Source organism: Macrobrachium rosenbergii, chromosome 12, assembly GCF_040412425.1.
Source record: "Macrobrachium rosenbergii isolate ZJJX-2024 chromosome 12, ASM4041242v1, whole genome shotgun sequence".
Taxonomy (NCBI): domain Eukaryota; kingdom Metazoa; phylum Arthropoda; class Malacostraca; order Decapoda; family Palaemonidae; genus Macrobrachium; species Macrobrachium rosenbergii.
In genome coordinates, this window is record NC_089752.1 from 107,310,101 (window position 1) to 107,331,137 (window position 21,037).

The 21,037-nt window shown below is 36.7% G+C and overlaps 1 protein-coding gene across 7 annotated transcripts in view; it reads right to left on the bottom strand.

Moving 5' to 3' along the window:
• LOC136843837 (nuclear distribution protein nudE homolog 1-like) overlaps positions 1-21,037 on the bottom strand; it is a 213,224-nt gene that overhangs the window by 130,378 nt on the left and 61,809 nt on the right. For all 7 annotated transcript variants that reach the window (XR_010854700.1, XR_010854699.1, XR_010854698.1 and 4 more), the window contains exons 2-3: positions 12,331-12,916; positions 2,670-2,823 (exon numbers count right to left, since the gene is read on the bottom strand). Coding sequence is in view for 4 of the 7 variants with exons in the window: in XM_067112636.1 (XP_066968737.1) it covers positions 2,670-2,823; positions 12,331-12,413 (237 nt within the window). In the remaining 3 variants the exon portion in view is untranslated. The remainder of the gene's footprint in view (positions 1-2,669; positions 2,824-12,330; positions 12,917-21,037) is intronic.

Below are 21,037 nucleotides of genomic sequence, written 5' to 3' on the forward strand. Positions count from 1 at the left end.
TACCTCTCTCACTCCATGTACCAAGAAGCTACTTAGTCTTTCTCTCATTTTCTCTCATAACATTAAGACCTAACCATTCAAAATCCCATCCATTCTTTTCAATATAGTAACCTCTTTCCCATCTCTATGTACACTGCATCATCTCCGCATTTCTTTCCCTTTTTGAATGTTCTTACGATTCACATAATTGCAAAAATAATTCATCTCATCTGGTTCGACCTCTTTCCTTTCTTTTTCATTCCACACTCACACTTCACTGAGAGAGAGAGAGAGAGAGAGAGAGAGAGAGAGAGAGAGAGAGAGAGAGAGAGAGAGAGAGAGAGAGAGAGAGAGAGAGAGAGAGAATTTTAGAATAAGAAATCATGAGTCAACAGTCATACAGAGACTTTTTGTTTACATACTGTGGTTTCTGCTACATTATGCTATTATTCTCGATAGCAGTAGCATCCATTTGTTGTTCTTTTAGATGCATGAAACCATTCCAGTACCAAAAACTTTAAACATCCCATTTTTAAAAAGGATTTGGAGATAAACTAAGCATAAAATACATATGTATTAGATAGAAGTCTTACTTTAAAAAAATGCATAAGTCCGTCCATATGTATTCAAAAGCTGTCTAGGGGAATTGTATAGACAAATTTTTATATCTTTTATCACCGGAAAGGTAAAGTTCAAGTTATTTCACAAATGGCAAGACCGTCCATCAAAGGAGAGATACCACAAGCAGCTATCTTCATTCTGCCAATCAATGAATGAAAAGTAGTAGCAAAGAAAAGAAGAGTAAGACGTGTCAGAATATCAAAGCATCCCCTATCCAATACTAATCCCCACCACCATGGCCTTACACCACCATTACAGATACACCATCTGTTTATCTCGAACAATGACGTCATACTCCCACACTACAAGACGTGCCAGTGGGTTAGCTGGGAAAGAGGGGGACAGGAGAGGACAAAGAACAAGTCATGTTGAAGAAGTGGAGAAGCTTGACACTCTTACAATGTTGCAGGTGAAACATGTCTGCATATCACAAAAATGTGTTGAGGGATTTATAACCTCACCACATATAAATTTTTTTGAGTTGCTGTGACAAACCAAAACAAATGACAAGAACTAAACAAGACGCATAAAAAGAAATACATAATTGTAACACGTGTGTAAGCACTGAATTTTACACAAAATATGTATACTTAATTTACCAAAGAATATGTGAATAAAACAAGAAAAAATATACTAGAATGCAATGCAAAACCAAGGAGTGATGGGAAAAAAATCTAAACCTCTATGAAAACTCTTCAAAAGCTTTCTTCAACACCAACCACTATTTGAAGGGCATCACTTAGACATCTACTACACACAAGTCCTACAATCAATTCATTTCCACTTCCTAAGAGAGAAGCAACAATGTTTTCTTTGTTCAGCTTTACTGAAGATCCTGTAGTGAGCTCTTTAAGACACCTCAATTACTAGACAAGATTCAAATTATTCTACTGAACCCAAGCATTATGAAGGGGTGTTTGTTTGATACAACAATTTATATGATGACATTTTCTCCATGTTTCAATAAATTAATGGATGCTATGAAAGCAAAAACAACATACAGAGCTTTGTATTAAAAATGTTAATAGAAGCAACACAAGCTACAAACTGACAAAGAAGGGTAAAGAAAAAAATTTCATCGTTTCAGATTATACCAAACCTATTACTGGTCAATTAGCACATCGCACATCTTATTCGCATTCTATTATTCCTCAGTCAATCTTGTTTTTATATGACCGGAACTTTTTATGGCAAAACGCTAGAAGGTTATTTCTATGATGATGATGGAGTAAGTTTTAAAAAATGTAGTTTACCTTGCAAGAAAAAAATTAAGATTTTTCCTACACATTTTTCCTCTTCAGTCCTAGCTTGGGAAACAACGATAAAACCTGTAAACTTTTGATGTACTCAATAGCTGGCGTAATGTAGAATTCAATAAAGTGACTTGCTAATTAGTAATGAAGACCCACAATGAATCCTATCCAGAACTTTAAATAAGTGCCTTTTACATTTCACAGAATTCAAAATAACAAGCGCTAACAGCTGAACTTCGACCCTCTCTTTCAAAGCCTTTGAACTGACAAGCACTGCAAACTGATTGTACCCACCCTCATTCAGTCTTCTACACTTTCATTTTCAAAATTAACTGGTTGGACCCTCCCTCATTCAGTCTTCTACACTTTCATTTTCAAAATTAAGTTAAAAATTATAAAAGCATCTGGATCACTGTACATACTGGAGGAACGATATGACACGCACCATCTGAAATGGTTAAGGGGCCCTTATGAGGGTAGAAAGTGGAAAAGCTCAAGAAATATCAACGAGTAAAGAGCTGTTAGCTAGAGGCAGCTGAAGAGTATTTTCACTGATGGCATTATTAGAATATTTAAAATATAAAATAAAGGGAGGGATTGGATGAGAAGAGTGGAAAACAGGTTGTGAAAAACAATAATAATAGTGTATAGTACAAATAAAATAGGAATGCAGTGTGAAAAGTATAGAATATGAAAAGTATAGAATAATAAGATTGCTTAAGCAGGCTATGAAAAATGTTGGAGAGAATTATACAGTCATACGTATGAGCGCATGTTTACACACACACACACACACACAATTGCTGAAATCCTTACCTTAAGAGAATCGTTTTCGATCGCTAGCCGATTAATCTGAGACTTGTACTCAGTGCAGCGGTTTTCGGCTTGCTCCAGCTGAGCCTCAAGCTCAGCCTCCAACTCCCGGCTTCCATTCTGGAACTCTTCCAATTCCTCTCTCGTCTCTTCAAGACTGAAAAGTAAAATGATAACAAACATTACTGTCAAATTACTGAACACAAAAATCACATGTACAAGAAATATAATGTACTGATGTAATATTTTTCAATAAAAAATTTCATACTAACTACATTCTATTTCATGAATAACAGGAAAACAACAAAAGCAATCAAAATTTCTTCTTAAGACATCCATTAACAATAGAAGTACAGGTACATTTTTTTAAAATCATGATTGCTAAAATTCATCCAATCATCTACCTCTGGAAGCTCTGTGTTATTAACTACATACACCCATAATTTTCATTAGTACTTCTTTATAGCAAAAATGTTAGAAAATTTTAAATAGCATTTCTGAGTAGCACAAGTGTCAGAGAATAGCACAGGTCATCAGTGTCAGACTTAACTAAACGTAAATACTGTAAACAAAGAAATGCCAAATACTGAAGGCTTGCACAATCCCAATCTTAGAAAAGAGAAAGATGTTCATAAAGGAACTGTCTAAATTGATTACACTGGCACATGATAATCAAAACTCAAAGCTATTTCTATTTACACCAAAAGTAACACAACTTGTTTCCTGTTACAAAACCTCCATAACAGACATTTAACAAAGGTCTACATAGTGTTCTGCAAAAGCAGGGTTAGTGCAGATGGAAAAGACTTTCATTCTGTAAGCTTCCTAATTTCAACAAATTGTAAGATGGGTCTCTTGGTATTATAAGATAATCCTCACAGAAATTTTAACACCTTTAGTTTTAGGCTATCTCCCTATTTTGAGCTCCTCATGTAGTAAGAAAACAAAAGTAAAAACTTAAAAAACTAAATTCATTTTTTAGCATTTCTTATAAACTGTTTTTAAATTATTTCCCATCTCATCTATCTTATAATAAATGATTCTGAATAATTTTCACTTGTGTTCACATTCTCTCCATATAAAACACTCTCCATATAAATCCAAAACTATCTTCCTGATCCTATGGATAATGGGTATTATCCCAAAGCTCAGACCAAGGTATTTTATGGCCAGTGTCAGGAAAAGATAACCCTAAGATGCAAGACCCACAGATTATCACCATGACTGTGAGTGTGGTGATGGTAAAAGTTACAAACAAAAATGAGTAAAGATATGTGGGATATTGAGCTTTCCAGAGTACCACAGTAGAATGTTAACTTTCAGATGCTTTAGAGAGACAGATTTAATGTACAACATGATATTTACAGAGTGGCTTCAAATTTAGCAAACTAAAATCGTTCTGTTGCACAAGGAAAATCCATAAAAATAAAAAGTAGGGGAATGACAGTTGGGGCAGAATGGGAGAAGTATGAGAATACCCTAAGTGTGAGAGAAAGTGCATTTTATGTTACAATTACAGTACTTCATGCTTGAATTTTCCAGTATATTGCATTAAAGCATAAAATATTACTCAATAAAACACACAACTAAACTGAAAGTGTTCTTTGCATGAGCTTTACACAAAATATTTTTCAAAGCATCATAGTTTGTGTAAAATACTGTATAATGAAGAGGGGGTTGTGGGAACCTATCCCTCCTTCTCCCATTAAGTTTACTGTTCAATATTTTTTTGGTTTCCAGGAACCTAATAACTAACAACTAACATAAAATATCTTTTACATAAGTGAACAAGTAAACTTTTATCTTTGATAAAAGTTTACATGTTCAAGATAAAAGTTTACACGTTCACTTACATAAAAACCCTTGATAAATTATACAGCAGTACAAAACTGCTAAAACATAAGTGGACCTACATCAAATGGCCTTTTCCTACAAGTACACTATACAAAAGGAACATATTTTTAAAAATCATTCAATAAGTCTACCTTTAGTTCACAAGAGTTTTGGAAAACTGTTTTGTTATACTGCAAAATAAAAAAATAAAATAAAATAAAATAAAAAATATAATTCCCACATAATCTTAAGCTATCGTGACATTAAGTACCTCGTTCCAAGGAATACTGGAGAGCAACCTGAGGAAATTGTTCATTTCCTGTGAAGAACACACCATAAAGTCACCTGTTCTCACAAATTGAACCATCCCTAAAATGGTGACCAAGATCACTGGTGTTACGTTGATCAAAATTTAAAATTTCAATGTAAAAACATTAACTTTGCCTAAATTCACAGGAAAATTTTATTATTTTTTAACTTCTACAGCAATTTACTCTTAAATCCTATTGGTTAGTAAATAAACTGCCATAAAAACTAAAGCATTTTTATATAACAAACCAATTATATATTCAGTTGCAGCAATGGAAAACTCGCTAACAAAATTTCACAAGATTCTGTTTTCAGTTTTGAGGAAGAGTGTAACAAACACATCCTTCCTCCCTGACTACAAATTTCACTCAAATGATAATAAGCCAAACTTTACCTGGGAGCTTGGCCAAAGGGGGAGAAAACAGCAGCTGGCAACAGATATTTCACTAATCCTAATATCTTCATTACCTTTAAAATGCAAGGTCTTGGCCCTTTTCACTAATTACTCCCTTTCATTTTTAACCCATAACATGCAACAGTTAATAAATAAACCCAACATACATAGTAATAAAGAACAGTATGTGAAAGTCTCAAGACTCAAACTAAAAATTTTAGTGGTACATTTGCACTTGATCATGATTTCACAGGGCTTCCTTTAGTTGGTAAAAAGGATATAAATAAACCAGAGAGGATTCAAAGTAAGCCGTAATGATTAACTAAGGAACATTTTCCTCACAGATTAGCACAGGCATTGAAGACCTTCAAGGGTCCTGATAATCTCTGTGCAACCATGGCAGTGCAGAAGTAATTCTCTCTCTCTCTCTCTCCACATGGAAGATAATAACATAAGAAATAATCCTTAATGCACAAGTAATCAAACCTTAGTACTGTAATAAGTCAAGTTATCAGAGAAATTACCCAATTACATGTTATATAAAGTTTTCGTCACACAATGTTCATTGCAGTTTCATTGAACAATCCCAATACATGACTGGCAAATTTCTTTACAAGAAAACAGCTTAAATATCAGCTTTGCCATTTTACACTCTTTAGTAACATAACATTATTGGCCAAAAGGGTTTTAACCTAATATTCACTCCTGTGTACTACTACATACCTTTCCTTGACTTAATGATATACTCGTTGCAGACAATGTATGACTGTGGTGGAGCACACATTGTTTTATAAAGTGATAACAATCTAAGCTACAAAATTTCTCCTTTTTTCTTTTTTTTTTCCTAAGTCCCTATCATCACCACTTCCAGTTCTGCCATTTATGTCTTTCTCAGGATTTCTCTTCCACCCCCTACTCATTTCCAGCCTCCCATCTCCAGTTAAATTTGGGTTTTTTAAATGTTATTACCAGTGAGTTTACCAAGTCTTAAGAAATACTGGAGAAATAATAAAGGCATAGTCCCCATCCATTTCACATTAGAATAAAAAAGCTATAAAATAACTAACACACCAACAATGCAAATATGACTGATCAGATCTGGGACAGGAGGTAGCCCTAAATTAAGCATGGATGGACAGGTACTTCTGGCCAATACTCATCATCATTAACATTTTCATGATGAATTTTCCCTTTATGGGGTTAGTTCTGAAATGAGTTCTCCCCATTATCTTCTGTCTGATAAAATTTCTTCCTAAACTCTCCTCTGGTCAAGATCTTTACTTATACCTCATGATTTTCTGGGTGTTCCTGGTGTTCCTTGCACTGCTTCTTCTACACCTATGACATGTCTGAATAAATGTTCCTCAGCCCTTTTCTTTAAATGTTTGGGCTATCTCAATCTTTGAGATCAACTATTTTTCATCCACTGGACACTACACCTCTCAGCAACTCCTCCTTTTGTAATATGGATACACCTTTACGGACTGTACATTTTACCAGTGGTCTAACAATCACTTTTCATATCATCAGGATGCCCTTACTGTTTCCTACTGCCCTCTCTTTTGCTTTGCAGTCCAGTAGGTTACAAGTTAAGGTACTGGATGTTTTTCCTATTTACAGTTAGTCTTTTGACCAAAACATGGTCTCTGCCTCTCTTCTCACCCATCTGCTTCTCTTATATATTCTGGTTATTGAAAATAACGGTACCTTATTCCATTTTAATTTTCCATTTCAAGGTATCTCCTATGGAATTCAGTGCATAGTACTGTAGAGAGTTCTACCCAAAAACTCTCCCATAACATCCATATAGCCATTTTCTTGACTGGAAATTTCTCTTGGCTTCCTTGCTAGTCACTATAAGATTTGTTTTACTTAGTCACTTCAACTCTCTCCACTCTATGCCATTCTTCCGTCTTTCAACATCTTCCTATGATTCTGCTAAAACTTGGTTTTACTCCAAGCAGAAGCTCCCAAGGGCCTTCATTTCTATTCTCCTTTGTAGCTTTCTCCATTTCTAAGATAAAAAATAATGGATTCAGAGATGAACATTTATCTCAAATTCTTCTGATCTTGTGTTCTAATACTGTAGCATCACTAGCTAGCTTCATGAGTCTTTTTTATCTCAATTTTTATGATGTCCATCTCATTGTCTGCATTACCAACTCAAAACCACACACACACGGTAAGTGGATAATCTCTTTCTCTTTGCATGATACTCTTCCTGCAGTTGTCTCATTATAAAGACTCTCTCTTCCATTGATTTCCCTGACATTAAGCAAGAAACTGACAATTGTCAGTTTTAACAATAGTGCTGCTCTACTGACCTATTTCATTTGTCTGATTCTTCCAGTCATTTATGGGACAATGTAGTGTCATCTAGAGAATGGAAAATGTCTGACGTATACCATTTACAACCAAACAGGTGTACAAGCATAACTGGGTGCTGAAAAATTAAACCCTAATAAAATGAATTACTACAGTACATATCACAGCAGCATTCCCCCATCAACCCTATCACGGGCTGACCAGCAAAAGTGCAAGCACAAATTTCCGGAGCACAAACAACAATTCAATTATCTCTCACTCTTGCTTATAAACTGGACTGGCTACCTATTAGAGGAAAAACACAATAGAAAGTATGCTTTGATAAATACTGCAATAGAATATCGCACCTAATATTCAAGACCCTCTCTACCAATACATGTGATAACTGATAAATATTGATTGAGTGAGAAATTTAACAAAGTACTCTTTTAGTAAATGACACCAGGGGTACCCATAAAGTTTCAAGAAGAAACAAACAGTTGTGAAAACTGGACACAATAAACAACAGACACATAGACACATATAATATAATAGAAAAAGACATACACAGAAAAATTTAATATAATAAGAAATACATACATAGAAATATCTAACATCAGATATGACACTGAAGAAGTTATTTGAAAACTTTCACTCTTCTATTCAAATTCTGATTTCACAAAGAACAAGTTATTCCAGAAAAATATAGACTATGAAAAAGTTATTCAAGAAAACTATGAACCAAACCAAATGAGGGACTCCAACAAATAACAGATAGTCAATGCAAAGACAAAAAGAGAACCTACTCTACTTTGTATTTGTTAATCCAATTATCCTTAACTGACATAGCTAAGGTACCAAATATGTCCTAGTCTTATACCTTCAACTTTTCCTTAGGTTTTCTTCTGGGTCATAAGTCAGGAAGACAGCACTGCTGGTGTCATGAGCAAGAGACTCATAAGCAATGTCAGTCTTTGCTAAAGCAAGGCACTGCAAGGTCACTAGCACTGGTAAGCTAAGAGTGTATTGATCTGGAATTGTGCTGGGACAAACTTTTACCCGCAATAGGTACCTTCCAACAAAATTCCAAGCCTACCCTGGTAATTTCCCGAGGGCTACCTATTTTCCTGCAATATCTAAAACAATATTCTTAACAGTAAAACTAAATTGGCTAAGTTACTTTTCTTCAATAATACACATATCCATGATTGTGGAAATTACAAGAAGGCTTCTTATTTATGGACTTGCTTGTCCTTGTATGTGAAGAAGTTCCCTTAGGGAACCTTTTTAAAGTTTTTGTCCTCTAGATCTAGGTTGCTTAATATCTAAAGAGTACTGAAGTGCATAGAAGACAGATTTGCGGTGCAGTCTGTGCATGGACAGAGATGATGTGCAGTTAATGAACCTTTTGTACAAGTTGAAAAAAAAATAAATGGTATGTAAGTTTTTGGTACAGACGTTCATCTTTGATTCATCAGCTGAAGGATGAATAAAGCAGTGACTTTTTTTCTGGAACTATCACCTGTTTGGGTATTTAATGTCTCCTTGGCTCTTTAATATCTTGATAGATAGATTTTGTAAGAAGTCAGGTAAAGGACAACTTATGTAGGTGCAAAGGTGAACAATAAGAAATTGTGGTTGTGAATAGTGTGCAGTAAAGTGAATGATATCTGTCTGTGATACAGTTTACCAAGGATAAAGAAGTGAAACCAAAAGGATTACTGTAGTGACACTTTCAAAAGGAGGTTGATGGTAAATGTGGGTGATAGTAAGGTTATGAGGGCAAGTGGAAACCAGGAAGTTGGAGCTATGAATGTTACTATGAATATCAGGAAGGAGAGAAGAGGATGATTCACATGATGATACCAATATTTGGGATTATATTGTTCATGGTAAAATGAAGAAAAAGGAATGCCATAGTATAAAAAAAAGTTAAGTGTACCTTAGTTTTACCAGACCACTGAGCTGATTAACAGCTCTCCTAGAGACTGGCCCGAAGGATTAGACTTATTTTACATGGCTAAGAACCAATTGGTTACTTAGCAACGGGACCTACAGCTTATTGTGGAATCCGAACCACATTATAGCGAGAAATGAATTTCTATCACCAGAAATAAATTCCTCTAACTCTTCATCAGCCGGCCGGGGACTCGAACTCGGGCCTGGCGGGTGCCAGTCCACAGCTCTACCGACTCGCCCAACGAAGAGCTTATGCCATAGTATAAGAAGGCAAGGAAGGCATGAGGGTGTTTGGAAAAATGTGAATAGTAGTGAGAGACTAGCCTATGGAGGCAAAGCTTGGTGCATGAAGGGGTGGGTTGTTGAACCAACAAGGCTATCCATTATAAAAATGAAGTGCATACATTCAGTGTATAAAAAGGTTGATGCTATTGAGATGAACTGTTCACACAGTACAAGAGTGTGAAGTATGGATTGAAAAGATGAAGTGTTCTGAGGCTGGAAATATGAAAAAAAAGGGAAGAGTATAAATTTACTTCATTCTCCAACTAAATGAAATTCCAATTTAAAATTTCAAACACTCTCATTGAGTGCATTATCACATAACTTTACTGCATTTATTATACTACATTTATTGTACAAGTACTACATTATTTTTATGCTCTGAATCATATTTAAGCTTTGAAATGGTTTAAGGTAAAAAATTTTTTTTTTTTTTTAAATAGGTCTAAGATAATATAAACTGGTATATATATATTTTTTTCACAATCAATCTTAAAAAATTAAGGATGTTTAAATAATGATAAAATCACGCAAAGGAATATAAACCATTCAGTACTGAATCACTGCATTTACTCGTTATCGATTACAACAAACATCTATCTTGACTTTAAGTAAAAACAACAATATGTCATCATTTACATCGCACCCAACTCTTACGGTCATATAAAATAATTATGCTGCACTTGAACTTCATCTCCATGTTTCCACTTTTTGACTTGGTATTTCTACTTATTCCTTAAACATCCACCCCTTCAAATGGTTGCATGACAGGAGACAGACAGAATTACATTTTATATCACATGACACAGGGAAGCCATATCCTGGTACGGAAAATAATATGCAGTACAGAAAATTTGCGAAGAATTTAAACAGTGCATACTACTGGATTATGTTTAAAAGGTAAGTAATCCACAATCCAAGACTAAGTATGCGTGGTCTAAGGAAGTAACAGTGATTCAAAATATCTGAAACCCATTAAACATGAACACATTTCAGCATGAGAATAACAACAGCAGCAAATATGAAGTCCACTTCCAGAAATAAAAGGAATGATTTTCAGGAATGCATAACGTTTACCTATGCACTGGCAACCCTTGCCTTTTTGATGTTAGGCGACCATAATTATTTCAACGCCTTTAGAGATGTGGCAAATGACATCAGTGAATACTTTTAACAAAATGACATTAGTGAATACTTTTAACAAAATGACATTAGTGAATACTTTTAAGTCTTGATATCATATCTAGGACTGTTGATCGGTTTGTTTCCCTGTGACAAAGTGAAGGTGAATGAAATTGCTGTGTTTACGCATACCGAATTTCAACGGCTAAATAATCAAGTGGCCAGCAATGATGTCCTATCTTAAGGGTTAGGGGAAAAACGAGCTTGAAAAACTGGTCTCCCTTTGGATTCGGTAAGGCACGGTAAGTATTCTAAACACTGGAATCTCCAAGGACAAAAAACTGTTGAGGAATGTTAGTATAAAAGTTACCTTTCACGGAAATCTATGAGAATAGTATAATGGAAATCAGTCAATAAACGTGTGCACAAGAGACAATTATCTAATTTTGCTACGAAATTCTGAGATTTTCCACACATGATAATGGTACACCCATAAAGCATTTACAAAAGATAATGTCATACGTACGCAATGAGCACATCACCGCGAAATAGTAACTAGTTGATACCAAGCGCAAACAGTGGAAGATGCCACAAATATCATTTAACTGTGCACAAAAGACAATTTCATTAAATAACTATTTTGATTCCACCCATAAACAAACATTTCAAAACCATGTTTAGCGTGCACAATGTGTTACATACAACTGAATCTGACAAGCATCACCCAAATTATTCAGTAAAAAAATAAGTCTGATATACAATCGAAAGGCTTTTTCGACCGCGACAATTAATGATATAAGTTACCTTTGCAAGTCGTGCATACAGCATGTTGGCTAATAATGATCAAACAACCTTTTCTTTGGCATGCAATGAGCTAGAATCAATGTCATTAAACCCCTTGAGCAGTGGGCATAGCGCCAAATGTCAAATACATCGCGTGACGTAATTTCCCTGGGTTACACCCAACAAATACAATAGAAGATGTAAGGGCTCCACACTTCACTGCTCATACTTAAGAATTTCAGATATTGATCTGCAGCAAATGAGATGCGGAGAACACTGTTGCAATATACCTCATGTCATTAACTTAATAGTTTTTGGCCCGTCTTAGCATTTTATTAGTAAGCCTCCCACGTTACCTTTCGAGTGAAATTTTATCACGTGCAAAATTGCTAACATGTATTTCCTTATCTACTTCTCTTCCTGAATATTCTATCATGAAGAGAGAAATATTTTTCTCGCTGTTAAAAAAAATAATCTTACGTAAGCTGCCTTCTTTTTTTCTGCTCGTGTAGAATGTTTGACGTCAGCCTTGCACTACCAACAGCTGGCAGGTGTTTTGATCTAACAGCTTCGTAGCTTAGGAAGAGCCAGGCTTCCTTGTGGGGAAAAGGCAGTTCGGAGGAGAAGGTAGAAAGTATGAGAATGCGAGAGAGGCAAATGTCAGGAATGGTAACTCACCTCTGTCTATACTCGAGGGCTTTCTTCTTCCAGAATTCCGCTTCTTCCTCCGCGGAACCGAACTGTAATGTTTCCCCACTCATTGTTTCGAAGGGCTGAAAATCAGGTCGGCGAGACTATTATAAAATAAGAGCAGACCAGATATCACCACAAACGACTATTTCGAAATATTTCTGTGACAAAATCGCTGAGAGCTGTTTCGCTTCACTTTTCAGCTCTACGACTTGTAAGCACCTTCGCCTCACTCCCGTCCTGGCGCACAACCATTCGCGTCTTGGTTTACGAAATTCCCAACTTTCTGCAACGTCTCTTCATTTCAAACACATGTCGCCCTCAAGTTTCACATCATTCCACCATCGTGTGCGCAATCAAACGGACAACACAAGGAAAATATGGAAAATGTTGTCAGAGACACAAGCACACTAATTCACCGTTCCACAGCTGCCATTCGACTAAGGAGGCCAGCAGCCAGCAGACGACACGGAGCGTTCAGATCAGCTGATGGTTCTTCCCACAGAATGCTTTCAAAATATGCCACCAGAGTGCACAAAACGTCACTGGTGCACTTCACATTCCATCGACAAACCTGTAAAAGAAATTTTTTCTCATGAAATCACTCTACGATAAATTTAAAACAATAGATTGCAACCTGCTCTGACAGAAGCATTAGACAAGAGTATAAATGAATCAAATTAAATTTAATTATTCATGATGCGCACTTAAATGCAGGGCACGCCAAAATGACATTAATTAGATTTGCGAACTTTCAACGAATTGGATGGCCATGAACCCATCCCCCTCCCCCTACAAAATTATATTTAAACATTTTTTTTTAACTAGATTACTGATCATGAGTATTCTTACATAAAGTCACTCAACGTAGCGTCAGGCTTGATAAGCATTAGATATTTCAGATTCACATTGCAATTGCATAGTAGGTCGAACACATTCTATTCTGACACTAACTAGTAGCCCCCATATCCATCAATTAGTATGTGTCCTTGACACGCGACGACTGAGGACTCGATCCACTAACAACCTGATTGCTTTAATAAGTTATCCCACCAGACTCCTCGCTACGTAGTTTGATGGGCCATTAAACAGGCAATGACAAGGAACCTAACCTGGATGACAGACTACCTATCAACACTGTTAATGTAACGTAACTACATTTCTTGAATTAATTATAATGTCATATCCCAAGGACAATTATTAACAAAAACTAATATACTCAAGTGTTTATCGATGAACAATTTTAGGTCATGAGATTACTAAATGCATCTCTGTATTGTCTAACTGTAGATTTCATATCAAACTTCATGTTTACTTAGGCCAAAATAAATATGAGAATCTGTTTTGTCCTAATTAAATTTTTAGCCTTCTGCCTGTGTACACCACTCTATACATATTCATTATTACATCACATTTTATTAGAACCCATTATTGGATCGTACATAACTAAGCTATCACATATTATTAATTATACATTATTCAGAAGATGATTATGGCGCAAGCCCACAGGGGCCATTGACTTGAAATTCAAGCTTCCAAAGAATATGGTGTTCATTAGGATGAAGAGGTAAAGGGAAATGCGGAAAGAAGAGATCTCGCTTCTTAAAAAGAAAAAAATAATAAATTAATATATTAATGAATAGATCAAAATTTATTAAAATGAAAGGAGAATACTATTAGGGTAGTAATGCATTTCATCTTCGCTTGAGCTTTTGAAGTTCCAACTGCACGACTTCCTCGAGACGACTGTTCCGCAATCCAGCGGCGTGAGGAATCATGGACTTCTGGAACCGAGGCACATTTACTGCATGTTGGTGCTGGTGTTCAGCAAATCTGGTTGCTCTAAGCAGGAAAAAGGGACCATGGATCAATTGTGAATGTGAAAGATCTGTTAAATGTAAAAAGTAAAACTCAAACGACTGCCTAGTGATACACCCCATCTACCCGATATTCTTTCTTTCTTTTAGAAGTAACTTACAATTTCCAATTTATTTTGTTAATAATATTGAAAAGAACTCATCTGATGTAATTTTATCCTTTGTTTTCAGTGGAGTAATTTCAATGCAAGTGCTCACAGACAGTCTGGCAATAGATTCAAACTTTTCCAAGTCATAAAAATGCTGCAGTATCGTTGTTTCAACAATGTTGACATTCCAAGTTTGTTGCTGAGGTACACAATCCTTGAACATATTTACCACACCTTCGCTTTGTCTAGGTTTGGGATGGTTGAGACGGCTACGCTTGGCGTCAGTAGCCCTGGCGGTTCTGGCGCCAGAATATTTGACAGTCATTCAGTTCACGTCATCTCCTATCAGATGCTTCACGTGGTTGATGGGCATCTGCGCCTCTGATCTCCTCACGTTTAGGTGCTTTGTAAGGTGTTTTTGACCAAATAAGCTCTAAAAGTTTTAGTTGTTCTGCCGCCTCCGAACAAATTAACGGTTTTTAATAAAGGTGTGGTCGACTGATTTATATTTACCCTACTGTCATCCACCGACTATGGTTGCTGACCTTATTGCATACGGGTAGGCCAAACTAATTACGACACCAAAGCTGTTTGGTGCATTACAATGAAAATGCTTTTCTCTATATTCATTGTTTGTCATTTTGAACTTTTTCAAAATTTCTGTTCATCACCATTTTTTTTTTTTTTTTGTATGGGAAGGGGGGGGGCGGCTTTTTAGCTTTACATAATGTGCTGCTTCCTGATCTGCTCAAGGATTTTTTGTTAATGACTTTAATGGGTTTTTTTCTGAGCTATTATGTTTGCTGGCTATGTATTTGTAGTTCTCTTCTTTGCTGGTTATGTCTTGAATATTTTCATTCAATTTTACTGTGTGGTTTCTTTCTTTTTCATCCTTCCTGGTGATGCAATGTCCCATATCTATAAATACTGGTGGAATGGGGGCATGACAAAACAAAACAAAGAGGGCATTCTGGCTCATGATAAAATAAGAATAAACTGACCTAAAGAAGAAGTAACACCCCATAAGTGTTCTAAGTTAAACAACAGAAACAGGTAGATCAGAAGAAGAAACACAAGAATTTTAAGAAAAGTTAAAGTTAGTATATCAGATCACAAAAACCAGAGTTGGATTTGAGGACACGGTAGGAAGGAAGATAAAAAAAAAGTATACCTTAATTTTACCAGACCACTGAGCTGATTAACAGCTCTCCTAGGGCTGGCCCGAAGGATTAGACTTATTGTACGAGGAAGGAAGAGCTTCAGAGAAAGACGCAATACAGTACTGAAATTCTGAAAAAGCCGATGACATCTAGGAAGGGGATTCCAGATGCTAGGTGAGGCATTTCTCCCATAATATAGATGATACAGTGGTGAAGGGAAAAAGAAAATGATGAGTGCCAAACGAATAAAAAAACAAGGAGACTGAAAAATCAGGAAGTCTGAAGGAAATATAATCAATAAAAAAGAATAGATCCTTCAGGCTCCGGCACAGGAAAAGCATGGGAGATCACAGAGGTACACAAAGAGTACGTGAGGGATGCTAATAGGCAAAGTGGGAGGGATGGTATCAGAATCTTGGCAGTGGAGTTAAGAACTGAAAAGTCAGGGACAAAAGTGGATGAGAAGAAGAGATAGAAAAAGGAGAAAAAGGGATTTTGACAGAAAAAATCTTTTCTGAGCCCATGTCACCCGGTGAAATTATTACAGCAGAACTAGATATACCAGAGAGTCAGGAAAGACAAAAGTGGATGAGAAGAAGATAATGAAGGGTGGTGAAAAGGAGAAAAAGATCTCATGAAAAAAGCCGTTACAGCTAAACACAGTAAATAGAAGTTGGAAAAACATAAAAAATAAACACAGTAAATAGAAGTTGGAAAAAAGTAATGGAAATGAGGAGGTAGTATTTTGAAAATCCATTGTATGACAAGACAATATGAACTGGAGGATGTTAACCAGACAGAAGGATCAAGGCTGTAACTGACACCTGAAGAGGTTAGAAGAACCTTTGGAAGACAAAAGCACATAAGATTCAAGAACACTGGGAAAACAATCACTAAAAAAGCAACCCATGATATGAAAAAATACATGAAAACATAACGGATGAAACCAAAACAAGATTGTGAAAGTGTGACTACAATAACACATCATCCTCTGCACTTATTGACAATTTAGAGTATTAGTAATCATGAATAATGAATGTGTTTTCAAAAACAGACATCAATCAACACCACATTGATCAGACTAATAAAACACTATTGCTTCCTGGTCTGCCCCACACCCAACTAACTATTGTCAATAAGACAGACTTGAAGGGATGCTAAACGATTATGCAAGAAAAGTTGGTAAATTGCATGACCTTCCGTGCTAGACTCAAGGCCATAAAACTATGCAGCATCCAATGCAGGCATGCCACTACAAAATTCTACAAATATACAAAATCACAGAGGGCTCACATCCAAATCTAGTACATAACTGTTCTCAGCCTTTTGACTACAGAATTGTCAACTTCAGTATATCTCAACACATCATGAATATCAACCCATATACACATGTACACATATGATATTCCTAGGATATCCTACTAGATAAGCCAAGATGTAATGCCACAGGCTGTTACAACAAAACTAGGTACAGGGCAAAATTATAATGCATTTATACTTTGTGCCTAATTCCAAAGCTACATCAAACATCACTGCTTTCAAAACCTGCAGCAAATAATATCTAAGTCCACACAGTTGAAGGCGTTGACACGGTAATCCCACAACTATGGAGGAGTGGAACTGATCTTATGGTATTAAAAAAAGCTACAGTGAACTTGAGTTTTACTGGGCCCTGTAAATAACTACAAAAGTACAAGTGAAGAATGCAAGTTGATTTTCTAGCAGGTACTCCACTGTACATCTTCCAAGATTAACTTAAATCTTTCACTGCAGGTCAGCATCAAAATAACAGTAGGGCTGGTATATGTTTTGATAACCAAATATGTTTTAGAAAAACTCATCAATCACAATGAGCTGATGTCATGACAACAATCTGAGCACAATTTGCATGATGGGTTTGATATGAACAAACATATTCCAAGTGCAGCTTGTGTGCGGTTTGAAAAATCACATAATTTCACCCATGAATTCCCTATATCCAGAGCATCACTGTGGTACAAAATAGGACAGCTCATCAAGATTTAGTATTATGAAAATTTTCCATACAATATACAAAACCAAAAAGGACTTTTTGAAGTAAAAAGTTCAAAACAAAAACAAATATTTGAGAAAATACACTGATGTACTTTAACTGAAATTTCCTGCAAGAGCCAATGTTTTTAGCACTCATGTTATCGGCACATGAATCACTTTCAAACAAAGCGTGAAATAAAATGCAGCCTTTCAGCAAAATAATCTCCATTCAACTTCCCTATATTTGTTAATGTCCTTAGTTATAAATTTACAAAGGACTTGAAATTACAATTATTCTCTCAATTATCTGGATCAATAAGCCAAGGCCCTGTCGGATAAGGTCAACATTTGGATAAGGAAAAATACTCTGCAGGACTAAAACAGAAACTCCGTAACCTTACTCCCCACCTACCTTGTCAATACCACATAAATGTAAACAATCAATATGCTCACTGAAAAATTTATGTAAAAGCAATTAACTACCTTGTTTTCTCTTATCTGTAACAAAAGCAAAATAGGCAAACCCATTTTTCTTCTGATATGCAACACACAATACAGTACTGTAGTGTAGTGGATAAAAATGAGTATCACTTTCTTTTCCAATTTGCCCAAGCCCATTAAAGCACAGTCTTTAGAACACATTATATACAAAAAAAGGCAAACCCTTTCCTTTTTTCATCCTACCCAAACTCATTACAGCAGTCTTTAAAATACTGTACATCGCATACACAAAAAAAGTAAACCTAATAACATAAAAGTGACATTTTTATAAAATAAAGTTTTTATATACTTACCAAGTAACTACATAGCTATTACGTTTCATTTATTGGCAGCTTAAATTTGAAAATTCATGGCAGCGTTCCAATATTTCAGTGCAGGTAACTTGCCTCGCCCACTTTCGGGGAAGGATAAGTACAACACTACTAATGAGCCCAATTCGTTTATGCCCTATGCCCATGAGAGGGGAGGAGGGAGGGCTATGATCATGTAGTTAATTGGTAAGTATATATAAAACTTTATTTTATTATAAAAATGTCATTTTTATATAAGTAACTTACCAAGTAACTGCATGCATAGCTGAATCCCACATTGACAGGAGGTGGGATGCATGGGCATGTACTACTCAAAAAACACTCATGAATGGAGACAAATTTTAAAATAGTAAGTAGTTAAATGAGCATGTTTGTTGTAACCTACCTGGCGAGAGAGCTCCAGCAGGAAAATACTGCCTCTGATGTGGCTCACCTCGACCATAGTGATGTGGCAGTGAAGCCAGAGGCACCTCTACATTAGTGGGGCTTTGCAGCCGAGGAGTACTCCAATGGCTGCCAAAGCATACAAAACACAAAAGCCCTTGGCCCGGGCACAGTACCAACTAAGACCATAAAACACAAGTTAAACATACACCATAAAACAGATCAGATACCATAACCCACTTCTAGCACAACACAATGAATGATGAGTGCTCCAGGTACTCAGTAACCCCAACTTCCCAAAACTCGACAACCTAATCATGGCAAGTCAACAGAGGAGTGTAAGGGTACCCCCTATCCTTCCTCCCCTAATACCATGCCAGCCATGGATAACGGGCCAAGGGTACTGCAGTTCTCGTAAACAGTTTCGATGTCATGCAGATAAAAATTTGCAAACACTGATTTGCACCTCCAGAAAGTGTTGTAAAATAGAAGATAGGGATAAATTCCTCTTGAAGTCTCTACTGCCCTAATTTCATGGGCTTTAGCCTTGCAAATTGGCAAGTCTTCTTCTTTTATTTTAATGTGCAACTCAGAAATCACGTCTCTCATGAAGAACGCCAATGCGTTCTTGGACAAAGGACAGGTTGGATCCTTACCTGAACACCAGAGGTTAGGAGATGCGCCTCTGATATTCTTAGTTCTTTCTAAATAATACTTAAGTGCTCTTACAGGACAAAGAGCTCTCTCTTGGTCTGTAGGACCTAGAATGTCCATTAAGCCTTTGATTGTGAATGAATGGGGCCAGGAAAGGACAGCGCTTCATTCTTCCCTAGGAACCCCAAAGTAAAGCAACAGACTGTGTCTCCCTGTGTGAATCCTACCTTCTTGCTCAGGGCCTGTAGCTCACTAATTCTCTTGGCAGCAGCTAGAGCAACTAGAAATACAGTAGTGTTTTTCTTGTAAGATCCCTGAGGGATGTGGATTGAAGAGGTTAAAAAGGCGGACCTGAGAGCCATCTTAAAACATCTAGATTCCAAGATATGGAATCTGATTTCTCTTGCTTCGCAGTATCTAGTGACTTGATAAGGTCACTGGTGTCTTTATCAGTTGATAAATAGATCCTCTATGTCTGAAAAAGGAGTTGAGCATCGCTCTGTAGCCTTTGATCGTGGACGTAGCCAATCCTCATGAAGATCTTAAAAATAACAAGAAATCTGCTATTTGCACTACAAAAGTAGATGATGATATCTTGTGTCTTCTGCATCAGCTGCAGAACATTGTCCATTTATTCTGGTAGATGCTGGAGGAAGACTTTACGTCTCAATCTGGCAATGGCTTCCACAGATGATCTCGAAAAGCCTTTCACTCTGACAAACTTCCTAACAGTCTGAAGCCTGTTAGAGCAAGAGTGGATAGTCCTAGAAGGAACCGGAGAAAGTGCGGTTGCATGAGTAGATTTTGTCGCTGTGGAAGCAATCTTGGGAAGTCTACTAGGAGATCTGGAAACCACTCTTTCTGTGGCCAGAAGAGAGCTACCAGGGTCATTGACACATTGTTGTGGAAGAGGAATTTGTTGATTACGTCTCTTACCCTACTGAATGGTGGGAAGGTGTATACATCCAGGTTCAACCAGTCCTGGAGCATCACATCCATTGCCCACGCAAGAGGGTCTGAGGCTGGGGAGCAATACAAAGGGAGTTGGTGATTCCTCAACATTGCAAACAGATCTATCAATGGCTTTCCCCACCATTTCCACAGGTCGGTGAAAACCTGTGGATTCAGTGTCCACTCCATGAGTAGGACCTGTTTGCAATGACTTAATTCGTCTGCTATAACATTGAGTTTGCCCTGTATAAAGCGGGTAACAATCTTGGTTTGATTTCCTTGCACCCAGATAAGGAGATCTTTGGTCGCTTGATACTGTGAAAAGAAGTGTGTCCCTCCCTGATTCTTCATGTAACCAGAGCTGACATATTGTCCAAGCGGACTATGACTGTGGATTTATAAGTCACTGTTGAGAAATGTTGAAGAGCTAAGTGTATTGCCTTCAGCTCCTTCACGTTGATATGAAGTTCTCTCTCGGGTAGTGACCATGTCCCTGACACTTCGTTGTTTTCTAGGAGAGCCCCCCAACCCAGATCCAATGCGTCTGAGTATAATGTGAGGTTGTGGTTCAGAGGGTGTAGAGATTTCTCTTCTGCAAACCTTCCTGTTACCAGCCACCATCGAAGGTCCTCTCTGATCTCGGGGGTGATTGGGAAAACAAATTAGTCCGGGAGAAACTTCCTCTGCCAATTGACTTTCAAAAAGAATTGTAGTACTCTCGTGTGAAGTCTCCCTAAGGGAACAAACTTTTCTGT